At 42.5% G+C, this 16,674-nt stretch overlaps 1 protein-coding gene across 3 annotated transcripts in view; it reads left to right on the top strand.

Moving 5' to 3' along the window:
* ANO10 (anoctamin 10) overlaps window positions 1-13,048 on the top strand; it is a 129,936-nt gene extending 116,888 nt beyond the window's left edge. For all 3 annotated transcript variants that reach the window (XR_010609870.1, XM_065666186.1, XM_065666187.1), the window contains one exon: window positions 12,528-13,048. Coding sequence is in view for 2 of the 3 variants with exons in the window: in XM_065666186.1 (XP_065522258.1) it covers window positions 12,528-12,563 (36 nt within the window). In the remaining variant the exon portion in view is untranslated. The remainder of the gene's footprint in view (window positions 1-12,527) is intronic.
* The last annotated feature ends 3,626 nt before the right edge of the window (window positions 13,049-16,674 follow it).

Here is a 16,674-nt window from a genome sequence, read left to right on the forward strand (position 1 = left end):
ATGCCTTTATGCATTGTTTTGCACTAAGTTTAAGTTAGCAGAGAGAAAATGAGATTTATAGGGTTATCAAGCCCTGAAAATAATAAAATTAAGTAGTGAGAAATCATTCCCACATTTTTCCAGTCTGCAGGGTGTTCCAAAGTACTAAAGCAGATCTTGGAAACAGAGGACACAATAATATTTAGCATATCTACACACTGTTGTTTGTCTTTATGTTACAGAGCTGCTTAAAAATTACTGTCTTCAGCCTGACAATAGTAGCTATTATACAGCTTTAATTTTCCATAGCTTGCTCTTTATTGCAAAATAACTTCATAAAGCTTTGCAAAGAAATTGATGATAGTATTAGAGGCAGGAAACCATAACAGTTTGCTCGGGTCCCTGATAGCAATACAGATAGCTCTGAAAATGGGGCTGTGGAGGAAGAGCACCTAGGGCATGGTGGTACTGATGAGTAAGCATCTCACTGGTGTACCTTGTTGTAGTGAAAAGCAGGCAGACGGGTGGGAGCTTTACCAAATGAGCACTACATCTCTTCACATCTGAACAAATGTGGCAAACAACCTGTAACAAAGAGGTGTTCTTTCCAGTGATTTGTTGGAAAAAAGGGAAAGTGTTTTCTTCACTCATGACATAGGAAGCACATACGGTCTGACTTCACAGAAGTAAGCAAGAATTTTGCCACTGCCTTCAAGGAAGCCAGACCTTTACCCCTGTGCTAGGTTGTTTAAAATTACTCCAGGCATAGCAGAGTAATTCATAAATATTGTTAGACCTGTATTTAGGACTATGTCAGCAGGTATAACCTTACTCATTTTGAAGAAATGGAAAATTAGAAACTACCAAACCAACCTCATACTCATTTTCAAAATATCTTTGCAAGCAAAGTTAATTCTGACTCTCCTACGTGCTTATTAGGTAATCTTCTGTAGTTCTCTAGGAGTAATGCTTCATATCCGGTTGTGTATCTTCAATGAAAATGGCAAGTTTAATAAGCTAGATGTGTCCTTTGTGTATATGTGTACATCTGCATAAGGATTATGAGATCAAGGGTTTCTCTAAGCCAAGCCCCAAAGTGGCAATAAGCAGATGCCCAGGATAAAGCAAAGAGCAGAGATAACATGTAGTTCCCCATAATATTTTCTCATCCTCTGTTCTTAGTTAATAAACTCCCTGAGTCAGATTAAACCATAAATCTGCCATAACTAATTTGAGTAATTGACTTTACCTGAATAGGCATATGTCTTTATCTGATCAGATAGATGTCAACTTACTTATATTTTTAAAAGCAAATCAATATGTGTAACTGATCAGTACTTTTGTTTAGCCCAGTGTTTAACTCGTGTGCATGGTCTTCCCAAGGAGCACAATACTTGGTGGAAGGGGATTTGCCTTGTCACAGGTGTCTTCGGTAGAGAAGGAATTCTGTCTGGTGTCATTGCCATTCTGAAAATATCTGTATACACTTTAAAATTGGTAGAACCAGTTTCTTCAGAACGTTTATAAAAACACTGTAACTAGCAATTGGTTACCAGCTCTATGTTGATTACTTCTTATTGGGCTGTGGATAGGCAATAGCAGGGCCCCCAGAGGAAGTAGAAGAAAGCTTGGCTTTGAAGAGAAAGAGAAGAATGAAAATATTACTGAAAATCGTATTACGAGGATGAAGTACTTGGGGCAGGAGAGCCTCTACAGGGGAGGTAAACAAGTAAGACGATCTGGCATGTCCCTTTGGCTGCTCTTGGATTCCTTGCCTGTTAAACTCTTTAGTAAAATTGAGAATAGTTCTTCACCAAATGATTTAGACATTTAATAGTTTTTCCTCCTTTACTGCAGCGTAGTGTGAGGTTTTTTAATACTGTCGTAACAATAACTTCAGAATTAAACTTGCTTTCCATGTTGATATGGCAGGTAAACAGAGAGGCAGATTCCTTCTTAGAAAAAAACCCTTCAAAACATTGGTCGCTTTTGCTATGTGTCTGCCCAGCACTTAGTGTGGAAGTCTGATTTCTAAACATGTGGTTTATACTTCAAGTATATTTTAATATTTTCTACTTTTGCTGTTGTGTGATTTCTCTGGAGTTATCTGACTTATTTTTTCAGGCTGGAGCTTCTTGCCTACTGCGAGAGAGGTGTGCCTGCAGTGTTGTGGCTGGTGTGTGGTAGCAGGCCAGAACACAGCCATGTACCCTCTGTGTTTATCTGCTATTTATATTGGACTTAGGTCACAGAAATTTCCAAAGATAGTCTCTGAAGCTGGGTTCTTAGTTTCATACCTGAAGTTCAATCTAGACTGCATCATTAATTCCCTGCATAGAGCAGTAATGTTTGTTGTTGTTACTACTTGTTTTTTGGAAACTGAGTAGGGCTCTGGACAGATCCACAAATTTGGAGAGAATTATGAGCCAGGTTATAACTCGGCTGGGCTGGGGCTGGGCATGCCTTTGTGCTCACTGGCAGAGCAAAGGGTGGACAGGGCACTGGTGACAAGGAGCTGCTGGGCAAACTCAAGTGGAAAAGGAGAATCTATGGATTATGGAAGGAGGGGCTGGCCGCTTGGGAGGAATATAGGACAGTTGTTAGAGGATGTAGGGAGGCAATTAGGACAGCTAAGGCCTCCTTGGAACTCAATCTTGCTAGTCGGGTTAAAGACAATAGAAAGGGCTTCTTCAAATACATAGCAAATAAAACTAAAACAAGAGGCAATATAGGCCCACTGCTGAACGAAGTGGGTACCCTGGAGACAGAGGATATAAAGAAGGCAGAGGTGCTGAATGCCTTCTTTGCCTCTGTCTTTACTCCTGCAGACTCTCCCCGAGGGCCCCGGATTTCTATAGCCCCAGAAGGAGTCAGGACAAAGGAGGAGTTTGCTTTGGTAGATGAGGATTGGGTTAGGGATCAGCTATGCAATCTGGACATCTGTAAATCGATGGGTCCGGATGGAATGCACCCACGGGTGCTGAGGGAGCTGGCGGAGGTCATTGCTAGGCCACTTTCCATCATCTTTGGTAAGTCGTGGGAAACGGGCGAGGTGCCTGAGGATTGGCGGATGGCAAAGGTCACACCAATCTATAAGAAGGGCAAGAAGGAGGACCCGGGTAATTATAGACCGGTCAGCCTTACCTCCGTCCCTGGAAAGATGATGGAACAACTTATTCTTGACTCCATCACTAGGCATATCAAGGACGAGGGGGTCATTAAGAACAGCCAACATGGTTTTATGAGGGGGAAGTCATGTATGACCAACCTTATAGCCTTCTATGAGGAAGTGACTAGGTGGAGGGATGATGGTAGAGCGGTAGATGTAGTTTTTCTTGATTTCAGTAAGGCATTTGATACTGTCTCCCACAGCATCCTCATAGATAAGCTAAGGAAGTGTGGGCTTGACGATCAAGTAGTGAGGTGGATCGAGAACTGGTTGAAAGGAAGAAGGCAGAGAGTTGTGGTCAATGGCGCAGAATCTAGCTGGAGGTCTGTGACTAGTGGAGTTCCTCAGGGGTCGGTGCTGGGACCGGTGCTGTTTAATATTTTCATCAATGACCTGGATGAGGGAACTGAGTGCACCCTCAGCAAGTTTGCTGATGACACAAAACTGGGAGGAGTGGCTGACACACCAGAGGACTGTGCTGCCATTCAGCGAGACCTGGACAGGCTGGAGAGTTGGGCGGGGAGAAACTTGATGAAATTTAACAAGGGCAAGTGTAGAGTCTTGCATCTGGGGAAGAACAACCCCATGTACCAGTACAGGTTGGGGGTTGACCTGCTGGAAAGTAGTGAAGGGGAAAGGGACCTGGGGGTCCTGGTGGATAGGAGGATGACCATGAGCCAGCAATGTGCTCTTGTGGCCAAGAAGGCAAATGGCATCTTAGGGTGCATTAGAAAGGGTGTGGTTAGTAGGTCAAGAGAGGTTCTCCTCCCCCTCTACTCAGCCTTGGTGAGGCCGCATCTGGAATATTGCGTCCAGTTCTGGGCCCCTCTGTTCAAGAAGGACAGGGAATTGCTTGAAGGAGTCCAGCGCAGAGCCACAAAGATGATTAAGGGAGTGGAACATCTCCCTTATGAGGAGAGGCTGAGGGAGCTGGGTCTCTTTAGCTTGCAAAAGAGGAGACTGAGGGGTGACCTCATCAATGTTTATATGGTGAGCTTTGTGTGCCTGGGTTCCAGTTATGGCCACTTCTCTATCCAGAAAGTAATGGGATTATGGGGAAGGGAGACAGTGTGGGGGGTGTCTTCTCTGAGGGTTAGGCATAATTCATTTTGAGAGAAGTTGCTTTTCACAGTCTATTCCCTGCTGTTGCACAGATTACAAGGAGATGTGTTTGTGGTCTTTGATTTTTCCTCTGTTCTTTTTGCAGCATTAAACAGTTTAAACTAGTCTTCTGCCTTTTGTACAATAGTATTTGTTACAGGATGTTGGCGAAAACCGCATGGGTTTCGACATGTGTACTACTGGAATAGATGCTGTGTGGTCTCCTCTGCCTAAATCTTTGTGATGTGGGTTTTTGCACTTGAGGGAGGCTTGTGTCTATAACCCAGCAGGTCCCTAATAGCCTTAAGGTGGAAAAAAAATGGAATAACTTTGCGAGTCTTGAAAGCATTAGACTGAAATGTGTATTCTCTCAGAAGCTGTAGTGAGGTGTGTATTTTTGATGTCACCTAGCACTAAATCGTTCCCATGTGAAAGGAGTGCTGGCTATCTCAATGCAGTGCCAGAGACCACATTCCAGTCCTTTGCCACTGGTGCTGGTGTTTCTTCAGATGCTGCTTTGCTGGTTTTGCTGTTTCTCAGCTGTACCTCTTGAATCATGAGGCAGGATAAGTGCACAGCATGTGAGCTTAAGGAGTACATTAGCATGTACTGAGCAACCTGGTTCTTAGTCAGGCACTGCTACTGCTATTACAGTTGGTATAAGGCTAACTCAGCTATATGTGCAGTTGTGCTTCGGTGTCAGGCATGTCAATACTGACATATATGAATGTCCAGAAGTCTAGTTAAACTCTCAAAGTGATGAGTATTTCTCTTCCAAAGGGTAACTTGCCTACTCAGGAGCATCCTGCTTAGTGTGTAAGCTTGTTAAACTTCAGAGAGGAGGGATAGTTTGTTTGACCCGTTTTTCCTTGATTGTAACTAGTAACTGCAAGCTGGTAATTAGCATTAACCTGAAAAAATAAATTCTGTGATAGCTCACCCTGAAGTCATTAGAACATTGTTGACTTGCTGTTAACACAGGGACAGATTGCATCCTTAAGCTGTAGTAAAGTCTGTTTCCTCCAGGTCGAAGAAACTTATGACTGATAGGACTGTGCAGCCCATCCCTTTGCTCTGAGACAGGATCATGGTCATGTCACTTTGGATACTCTTGCGTTACTGCTTTCCTGGCTAGTCAATAATGACTCCAAAATCTATGGACTAGCTGCTCATTGCATGAGAAGTAATTGTATAAGCTAAAGAGGAGAGGACATCTGCTAGGCTGGTCCAGCATCCGTGAGTGCAATTAGAGCATTCACACGTACTGTTTAATGTTGTGTATTTACCTTTCACTTTGCAACTAAATGATCAGTTACGGTGAAGTGAATTTTAAAAAAGTATGGGCTAAAACAAGATAAAAATAATTTAAATGTTCTGAAGGTCAGAACACATAAGCTAAACTTCTGAAGAAAATACTGTGATACTATGCGTCTTCTACTATTATTTCCACATTTTTATGCTATCTACTGAACTAAAATAAGGTTCAGCAAAGGGTGACTAATACCACAAGAATATTGTAGTGAGTATTAATTAATACTTTGCAATTTAAATCAGAGACAATATGAAGTAGATTGGGAAAAAATGTACTACAAGTGGGGCTGCTTTGTCTGCTGTGGCTCACAGCGCTATTAATCAGGCACAATACTCCAAGGCATGTATTATGTGAATCTGCAAGTTTCCTGACTCTGCACTTCCCAATTTTGCAAACTTATTGTTTCATTAACACTAGCTTTTTTGTACTCAGTATTCTGCCATGAATTAAGCATACAAGAAAGGAAAGAACAGAATTACCTCTTTTTTTGCTGTTGGCTGTTATCTGCTATTTGTTGCAGCAGATTCCCACTCTAGCTCTGTAGAGTCCAGGCCAACTTCTCTGTCACAGTTTCTGTAGGAACAATGAATGTTATAACATTCTCTCAGCCTGGGAGGGACCTCAGAAGGTCTCTAGTCCAACCCCTGCTCAAAGCAGGGTTAGCACCAGATTCACATGAGATTGCTTGGGGTTTTTTCCAGTTGGTTCTTGAAAACCTCTGAAGATAGAGACTGCAAAACCTACCTGCACCCCTTAGTGCTTAGTTACCCTTGTGAATTTTGGTTTTGTTGGTTTTTTTGGCTTATTTCTTCAGCCACTTTGTTTCTGGTTTTGTTGCTGTGCATCTCAGCAAAGAGCCTGGCTCCATCACCTTGCTAGCCTCCTTGTAGATACTGACAGGTGGCTCAGCCTTTTCTCACAGAGCATGTGTGTCAGCTCCCTGCCCATCTGATGTCCCATGCCTAGACTTGGAGAAGCTGATCAGTATTCTTCTTATACTGGAGGGCTCAAAACTAGACACAGGATTCCAGATGCAGCCTATAGGTAAGGAGAATAATGGGTGCAGTGCTTGGTATCTTTTCAGTCTTCAAAATTATTGTAGTTGCTTACAGAGCCCTTCTCATCAGAGCTATACAATTCAGCATCTCTTTGTTATTTTCAGTTTAAATTCTTCTCACCTTTTCATCAAAAATCTGCATTTTGGTGGTTTAATGCTCATGCATGGCTTTTCTTCTTAGAGAGTTATTTTCTCTGGTTTGCAGTATCACAGCGCCATTGGTCTTGGCTCTGATAAGTAGGGAAACTGTGAAAGTGTTCCTACAATCCTGCTGTCGTATCACTTCAGTTAGGGGGGCAGCTGCATTCTGGAAATCAGTAGCTTTCAAGAAGACTTGAGGGTTGTACTGGTTGAGTTACTGAAAGTGAGCATTCAGTGTTATATTGTGGCTGTGTGGTATGGCGCAGAAATCGTGGAATTTATAAACAGGAGTATACTAGAAGCTGTTTATCACTACTGTAAACAAGCATCAGTTAGTTATCGTCTGTAGATATAGCAACTAAGAGGTTGATGAAGTCAGGGTCAGAAATGAGGCTAAAATTTTCCTCAGACATAAAGTCCTTCAGCTCCGTTCCCTGAAAGAGCGTTTAATGCCACACAAAAACCTTGAGGGAAGATTTGTGGTTCTAGATAGGAAGTTACCACAACTTCCCACCATTATAATCAGTGAGAACAAATTTCCATTAAATAAGTTTTTATACTTTTACACAGAATGAAATACTAGATGTGGAAGAGACTTAACAGAGCTTTGAAGTAGGTGTTAATTTGCCGCTACTGTAGCTGGCTGGTACTTACAGATCAAGCTGATACAGTTCTTGCCATTGTCAGCAAACAGCTCACCAAGAAACTACTTTTGATGTGACTGTTCACCATTAGGAAATAATAATTTTCATATATATCCATCATGTTTTCATATTATAAATAATTTGAGAAAGTGGGAAAGGTAACTATGTAACAGTAACAGTAAACTGCTAATGAGCTGGTCTACATGGTGAATACAGGAAAAGCAGATAATGAAGTTGCTAATAAGAAACATCTGCCTTTATATCATTTTTATATGTAACTATGTGGCTATTTGCATGTCTGTTCTTCATATATACAAATGTGTATGTTCAGTATGCATATGGAAAAGCATCAAGCAGTGAGTCATTAACTCCTGGTTTCATCGATTTTCACTTCTAAATGCTTTTGATTCTTTCAGATTGTTTTCTTCAGGTTGTTGAATTGGCAGTTGGTGTTAACACACACAGTGGTAAAACTGAGAGTAGTTAGAGAGTGCCAGGACCAAGCATACTGGAAAACAACAGTGTTCTAAGCATTTGACGCAGGGCTCAGCAAGAAATTAACATTAAACAAACGGAAGTGAAGAATGCAAAGACTGTGAGCCACTTCATAAAATGTTGGCTGTCCCATGGAAATCATACAGGAAAGTGGAGAGTGTCTGATTAGATCACGAGTGTGTGTGAAATGAGCCCTGGTAACAGCAGAGCTGCTGGTATATCTGTCATCCTCTCATGCAGAAAGAAGGTCACAGATGGATTTGCAGGGCAGGGCTTGTGAAGGGCAGCACATGCTTCTCAGCTGCAGGGACAGAATGAGGCTTCACATCTGGGAATATGATGTCCTTGCTCAAAGCAGCCCTACAGAGCAAATCATCTTGTTGTCCATGAGTTCTGTGTGCAGGGCTTGAAAATGAAAGTGGGCTACAGTTCTCCTCGTGCCATGCAGAAACTGCCTGGACTGCCAGTGAAGCTATGGATTGAACCAGTCCCTTACTGCTGGTGGTAAATCACTCAGCAACTCAACTGGTTCTGCTTTAGTTGAGGTCTGTGGTGTTACTGTGTGTGGCTGTTAGTTCATCTTTGTAGCTATTTCTTTTACTTACATATATTAAGTAGTATTGTTTATAGTGCTAAATCACAAGATCAGACTTCTGTGGGCTCTCTAACTGGAGACTTACCAGCCCTTGATAACCACACACTTTAGTACACACTGTGTACTAAAATTTGTGGGTTTGGCTGTGAACAGTAGCCTGATTTCCAGGTTTGGTGTGCAACTGTACTTGTGGTGTGAAAGTATCTGTTATGTTTTATTAAAGTGCTTTCAGCATATTTGATATTGAAATGTCATGAAACCCAAGTAATTGGTAAAGCCTATTTGTTAACCACATTGAAGAATTTTTGCTATTTCCACTGAAAGTACTGTGTATATATGTGCTTTACAAAGAAATCTCAACTTAATAAAATGGAAATAGCAAATGTATTGAATTGCAGCAAACATTTAGAGCAATTCCCAAATGTAGAACTTTAGAATAAACTGCACTGTAGCCCCACAATAAACTAATATTAGTTTAAACGTGTGCTTCACTTATGTATTGCATGCAGTGTCGTTAAGTGCGCTGCTAAAAACAGACAGTTGAGTTGGTGCAGCCTCACAGAGTGATCCTAAGTGCTGCACAGAGCCAGGCCTAGCTTGATAGGGAGCAGGGGTGTACCATCAGTTGTCCTGCACCAGCCGCCTCATTTGCAAAACAGAGGCATGAACCTTTCGCTAGTACCCCATAGCTGATAACAAATGAAGAACAGTTTCTTGTGCCACCTCATTTCTGAACTAACGCCACGGGTTAGTTTAGCTTTCAATACCCCTCAAGAGTGTTGTTTTTCATTGTTATTATGTTATCTAGCAGGTTTGAAAAGTAGATTGAGTAGATTTTCATACCTCCTTTTCTATACTTTTAAGATTCTAAAACTTACAAAAAAATAAAAGAAAAAAGATGTTGATCTGATGGAAGAGTACTTAATTCACTCCCACAGATTTCGGGGCCATCATGGGGGAGGTGATCTTAAAAACGTACCTTGTCAGTTTGCTTTCTCAGTATCAGAGAGAATACACTCCCTTTGCCGTATGTTGTCCCAGAGAAAGATTTTCCCAATAAAAAGGAACGTTTCCTTTCACAGTAAAAGAAAATTTAAAAGTCTTTCAGCCTGGACTTGGCAAATAATTTCCCTGCCCACTGGTGCCACCCCATGTTGCTTGCCGAAGTTACGGCTCTGAGGGGAGCTGCCAAAAATGTTTTGGTATTAAAAATTATAAAGAAGCAATTAAATATGCAGCTCTCGGGGTTCTCGCACTGCTCATGATTCATTTCCTGAAATACGAGAGTGACTGGATTTGGACTGTTTTTGCCCAGGCTGTGTATGCCATGGCAGCATGTGAAGTTATTTTAAGAGCTTTTCCTACTCACTGGCCCACTGAAGAAGCTGGGAAATATGTTTGTCATACATTTTAAATATACTAGCATAAGGTTGCCAGTATAATAGAATACTAGCGTAAGATTAGCTAGCTAGTTAGTTAAAATTAGGAGGGCCTTAAAAAATACGTGACAGTAGTGCTGCTTGTACAGAATTTTTGGTCAGATTACCATCTACTCACAGTTAATAGTCATGTGCTTGGGTTTTTTTCAGACTCAGCAAGCCCTGCAGAAATGAGAGAAGAAAAATCCCTTTTCCAGTTCCCTACATTCCTCATCAATCGCTGCATAATTACAAGAACACTAAGAATTTAGAAAATTATTCTAAAATAAGAGAATTAGGTTTGAGTTTGATGAATCGTGAACTGAATTGAGGTGCTGTCTTTGTTTCTGTTTAATGTTTTTACAATAGGGTTTGAAGTCACTTCAATTAAGGTGCTGTGGTTTTATACAGACATTTATTTACATAAGTGAATCAGGATGCAGAAGAGGAATCTGTATTCCACCATTTAGCCATGGCTTTTTTTTTCTGCACTGTTGCTATGAAGAAGCATATAAATATTTGTATCACAAATAAATTCTACTTCCCTTATAGATGGCATGGAAATACAGATAAAAACGGTAAAGAAGAGTTACTGTAGGTGGGGTTTATCATGCAGAGTAATGTTCTGGAATGGGCTCAGGCACAGACTAGCAGCAGAGGAAAGACAGAAAGTTGTGTTAAAGCAATCTGGTATCTTTGTTATGGGATAGAAACCGAATTAATGTGTCCACTGTATTTGCAGTTTCTTTTTTCCATTTTTTAAAATAGCATTATTAGGTATTTATCTTTCTAATAGCTCATATGTACTGGGACATTTGTATAAAATCAAGTACAAGCATCCAGTGAAGAAGTTTAACTCAGAAGCAAGTGTCCATCCACCACTGGGTGGATGTTATGGAGATTACACAGGAGTTTGAAGCTGCATAAGTTATTTCTTCATATGATCACTCACATTTTTTCATGTCCAGTCTGTTTCTCTCTACATCTGCCAAAATTGCCTCGAAGAAGGCAGTTGTGCCAGACACCCACCTATGGCCTCCCGAATTGCAACATCTCCTTGCCTTTGCTCGTTTGCTCGGCATCCTGTCCTTTGGGCTGGTCTCCATGAAGTCTCCTTCCTATGACTGTTGTCTCTCTACCTTTTTCTTTGTGGACTGAAGTCACTGTAATTACTCTTTGCATATCAGGGTGTTCTCCAGGCTTCCAGATGTTGCAAGACCCTTAGCTGATAGCCACAGGTGGTGTGTGAGAAATGCCTTCGGCACAGTTTAAACTCCACTTTTACTGCCTCTCTAAATTCTGTGTTATGAAACATCCTCTTCAACAAGAAGCTTCAAAGCGTGGCTCTGGTTTCTTTTACTCAGCAAGTATTTTCAACACCTGGAATCGTTATCCTGATTTCACATTGAGATCTCTCTAGTGATGTTCTAAGGTGATGAAAACAATCATGGTTAACAACAGGGTTGTAAATAACACATATCACTATAGCAGTCTGCTTCCTCTCCTATCACAGGATGGTTTTGTTCAATTCAACAGCAAAAGATTAAAAAATGAGGGCAATACAGAAATACTAGTAAGAGTTACAGCTTAACAGTTGGGGCAATGTTATGTCAGTAGTTCACTGGCGTTTTAAGGTCCTTCAAAAGCTTAAATACTTACGGCTGTCTTAAATCAAAACCCCTCTGCAGCATGGGAAACTTCATGGTGAACTTAAATTTTACATCTCTAAGAATGTGCCTTAAAAGCGTGCATACCACTTGCCCAGTAGGTAGATTCTCCTGCTGACTAAGCAGATTGTATTCATGTCTTTGTAATGAATGTTTGCTATAAGAAGTAATGATCAGCAATTTAATTTTTAATCCCATTTGTGTCTGAGAGTCTGGTATCACAGTCCTTCATTGTGGTGAGCATTTTCCTTATCTGAATTTGTCTCAAAGGAGTATCTTGTATTTTAATAAAACTGTGATTCAGAGGGAAGCGTTCTTAATTCCAGCCTGGTATAGATGTCTTCCTAAATGTAAGGGTGGATTTCCAGTGAAGCCCATCAGCTTTGTCTGTGCTTACTGCTGCTGTTCAGAGAACAGCCAGGCTGCCTAAGGAGAGATGAAGTGGCTGCCAGTTCCCTGAGCACACGCAGGCTTGACCAGAGGTAGAGGCTGGGAGTCCCAGGAGCAGCAGTGGCGGTGCCAGTCTGCACAGTGCACTGTCCTGAGCACAGGTACTATCTAGAGGGGCAGAAAACAGTTCCCAAGCAGCAGTGATTTCCTCCAGCTTCTCATTTTGCCATTCTTGCAGCAGCTCCCCCCATCACAAGCCCGAGGGAGAGGGGGCAATTTCAGCATGAGGCATTACTCATCACAAAAATAATGGATTCATTAACATACAAATTGCTGAATCTTTTGGTGGAAAAAGCAATACCTCTGTTAAAAGTGGTTTTTTGTAAAAGTCAGGCACAAGACGGGCAGGCTTAGTTTCAAATCTGGAGTTCATGTTTTTGGGTGGTTTTATTCTTCAGCTGGTTCAGAAGCATCCTGCTTTCTGATTCTGCTGGTCTGTGCAACTCATCACACTGCCCCTGCACTCAGTTTACCTTTTCTTTCTCCCCTTCTCTCACAGCAAATGAACCTCGCGGTTGAGTCACTGAAGGAGTAAACATGAAGGAATGAGGATGACTAAAACAGTCACGTGCGGATGCCAGCACCGCTTGGGTGTTTGTTTATGAGGATGTGTCGCTCTCAGAGCATGCACTCACCATCTAATGAGTAGGTGGCACCTGTCTATAGGACACTTTGTAAATATTCAACCATTAGTAAAATGAACACCAAATAAAGGACTCCAGCTTACGCTACGTCTCATTGAGATCTGCCAAGCTCACCGTGCTTCCAGTGATTGAAACCAGATCCTGTGAGTAAGCATCCAGAAGCTCACTAGAGTTTTCAACTGCAACTTTGTAAAAAGAACAGAACCCAAAAAGGTTGACTAGTATTTAATTCAGTGTATTGTCCTTTTGGGGTTACTGCCCCTTTTGTTCCTTTATTACAATAGCTTATCAGTCCTGTATTATTTCAGACTTGCTTATTAGCTACTGTTTGCACCTAGCAAATTAATTAAATGTTTTTTTACATCACATAATGAAATACGTGTTGGTTCCTTATATGATACGAGAAATAGTTGAACATAGCTATTATAAAGTATGCATTATACACCCCTGTGTGCGAGTATCTAAATAAGGCTCAGCAAAAACCTTTTCAGAAGCTGGGTGGAACATATTCAGTGGGAAGCAGATTGCTGTTCAGTAATTTATGAAGTGTATTTATTTTTTAATTTACACTAGATTTTGGTATCATTTCCCTGAATTTTGAACTGCAGTATTGTATGGATGCATCTGCTGGTTAAATGAACTGATAGTAACAGATCAGTTAAACTTGGCACTTGATGTACCAGTACTTGTGTCTGTGGTGCATATCTGACTTTGTTCCTTGGTTTTCACAAGGTAGGTAGTTTTCCTAATGTTTCGTAGTTTTCTGACAGCAGTAGGACCAAAATCGACAGTGTTTGCTCCTGTGATCTTGAGACAGCTTATTTTCTCATGCTGTGACCTTCATCTTTGGTAGATGTAACTTACCTCTGTGCAACAGTAGAGTTCTGTTTGGAAACATCTGCTGTTACAATAATAAAGGTATTTGCCAACTTTGCACATTTCAGATTCCTGCCACAGCAGTGATCTAACTAAGCCAGAATAACGTATTCTGTCTGGAGATTAAAATTAGTATTTCTCAGACTCTGCAAGCATGACCCAGTAAGGAATGACTCTGTTCCTTTGGGAAGAGGAGCAAATCCATGCCACAGCTCTGTTCTTGCTCCCCCACTGGGCATCCCCACACTGCTGCTATTTCAGGTGTACTTCAGGGCTGCTGCTCTTTCACAGCCTGTTCCTGGAGCTGTGGCAGGGATCTCTAGGAGAGCACATCTCCCTTCGTGCAGCACTGTAGAGATCCCAGACCTGAAGCCTTTCTGAGGAGAGTTCTCCATGAAAGCTCCTCGGCGTCGCAGTTTCTTGCCCACTTGATCTGAAGTAGCTTCACATTTGCTCAAGTTTTGCTTGTGCTGCTTAGTCTGTGTTTGAGTGAACACTTCAGGAGAGGAGAAATCTGAGGGATGGGTTCCTGGTGGAATATGTTCTTGTGAGCTTGTCAGAGCCATTCTGAAGGGATTCTGCTGGTCTGCTAATTTGTGCTGGTTTGTGAGTGTAAAGCTGGTGTGCTTTGCTGATGGCAGCTGTATCAGGTGTCTGAAATGATTTTCTGAGATGGGTTAGAAAAGGAAAAAGGGTAGATTTTTGCAAGTTGACTTTGTGGTTGTCCTTGAGGTCCTTCCGTTCTCCTATTTTCTGTAGACTAACAGGAAAATCTCTAGTAAGGTTTAAGTACCTGGTGACATAATGAACGTTAGTGTTGCCCTTGCCTGGGGCAAATCCCTTCACTTCTGTTTAGTTTCCTTGTCTATGAGTAGGGATAATACTGTTGTTTATGTGGATTCTCCTCCTAAAGATAGTGGGTATGAAGGAATATGACCTTCCACAGCGTGAGTCAGCAGTATGGGAGTTCTTTGTTTTATTGTTAGTTTGCACTGGATACAGGGAGAATTCTTGGTTTAGAGCAAAACCAGATGCTACAGTTATGACAGAGGGGTGTTTCTGTCCTGCAGAGCAAACACTTTCGAGCTTGCTGAGGAATGTTACTTGTATATTGCTATATAACATTTTGTCACTGAACTGAAATTTATCTTCCTCTGTACACTACTCTGTCCTTCCACTGGGCTGCGTGTGTGTGTTTCTGTGTTTTATACTGTTTAGTATTGGTTTGATCCTGGCTTTTGGTTTTTACATTCATGGTATCATCTATTTTCATTTCTCATTTGAGAGAGAGAAAAATTGTTTCTGGCTGTGCTTCTGTCTCTACCTGTTTTTCTTTCTGCTGCTTGCTTTCAGTCTGTAAAAACTGTGGGATTCCAGGGATGAAACTTCCAGGCAAAAATCTGTTTTCAGATGAAAATATTAGGAAGAATAAATAAGAGATTTACCATAACTGCCATTCACAAGCTGTGTGATCTGAGTGTGTGCTTTTAGTCTGGGTGACTGTGTCCCATGCTCAGGTCCCACTGGCACAGAACTAATAGGAGGCCATTGGTCTGGTTTTCTCAAGGTGCAACAGCAAAGGGCACGGCGTCTACAGGGGGAAGGCACTGGGATGAAAGGAAACAAATCCAACCAGGTCAGAGGTGTCTGGTTCCTGGTGTCTTCTGTCTTCTTCCCTGGGGGTACCAAGCAGTTGGTGTGCAGTAGTTGAAGCTGCAGCACCCTTCAGGCAAACAGTGGTGGGTTCCTGCATGTAGGTTGTGAGCCACCCTCAGGTCTAACTGCCTTGCACCCCAGAGGGATCTGCTGACTCAAGGTCTCTGCTGTACTTGCTGGCCTGTAGAACCTCCTATGGACTTGAAGACAGTAGAAAACACTGGGAACATTGCATGAGGGAAGTTCCCTCTGTAGGCAGGAAAGCAATTCTGGGTACTTTAGCCTGCCTAGGCCTGAGGGATTTGATCTCAACTCTCACTGGGAGCCTTGCACTGATTGTTTACTTCCTTATGCCAATAAGCAAAGCCAATGGGAGGCATGCCTAATGCCACCGTGTGCCTTCCCCAGGATCTCTATCCCCTGCCTCAGCCAAGAGGCTGACAACGGAGCCCAGCAGCTTGCCTGTCAGCCCTGCACCTGCTGCTCTGTATTAAACACAGCAGTGATGGCTCCTGTCATCGTGGTGTGATGAGGGCGATCCTGGCGTGCCCTGGGAGCTCAGCCCTTCCTCCTGGCTCCCGGGTCTGCAGTGCCGAGCTGAACCTCTCCCCGGCCTGTGGCACAGAGGAGCCCAGGGAGGAAACCAGATGTTTCCCCTCTGCCTCACCCAGCCTGGCGTTTCTCAAGAGTAGCGAGAGGGAGGGAACAGGGAGAGGTTACACAACGGCTTGCTGAAATCAGTTGCTAAGATCTGGCATGACGCAGCTGAGAGCCTTGTCAAGTCCTTACAAAACCCCCATGCTTTAGGGGTCCTCTAAAGCATTACATTTTTCACAGTAATTCTTCTACCATCCGGGAAAGTGAACAGACATCCTCTGGATTTTTTTTTCCTTGAGTATAATAGGCTTTGTTTTGTCACATCAGGATTCTTGCCTTACAGAAGTCTATGCCGGGTGTAATGCACACAGATAGGCTCAACTGAGTCACCTTGGTACCAGTAATTACACTTTTAAGCTCGGAAACAAAGTAGCCAGAGGCTGTGCTTCCGGGAGGCAGCAGCCATAGCTCCCGAGGAGCAGCGCCGCCCGCGCTGTCCCTGCCTGAGGGACACTTGACAGGGAGTCACTGCTGCACTTCCCCAGGTACAGCCACGTCAAGGCCTTACTACTCAAACACCTTTTACTGACAGCAAGTTGTAATCGGGAATTAGTGACAGATCTGATTCATCCACGTAAACAGAATATGGGAAAGGCTCTCACTAATACTGAGGACATCCTGGTTTGCCCCTGGTCTCCGGTTATTGTTGGCCATGGACCCTGGGATTGCTGTATAACCAGCTGGCTAATGAGAGATTACTGCAGGTACCAGCTGTTGAGATGCTGGTGCTTGGCCTTGGTGTCATGAAAAGGCAGGTGGGACAAGATTTGTCACCCATGTTATTGCTCAGACACAGTCCTGGCCCTGTGAGGT

The sequence above is a fragment of the Lathamus discolor genome, chromosome 2 (genome assembly GCF_037157495.1).
Source record: "Lathamus discolor isolate bLatDis1 chromosome 2, bLatDis1.hap1, whole genome shotgun sequence".
NCBI lineage: Eukaryota > Metazoa > Chordata > Aves > Psittaciformes > Psittacidae > Lathamus > Lathamus discolor.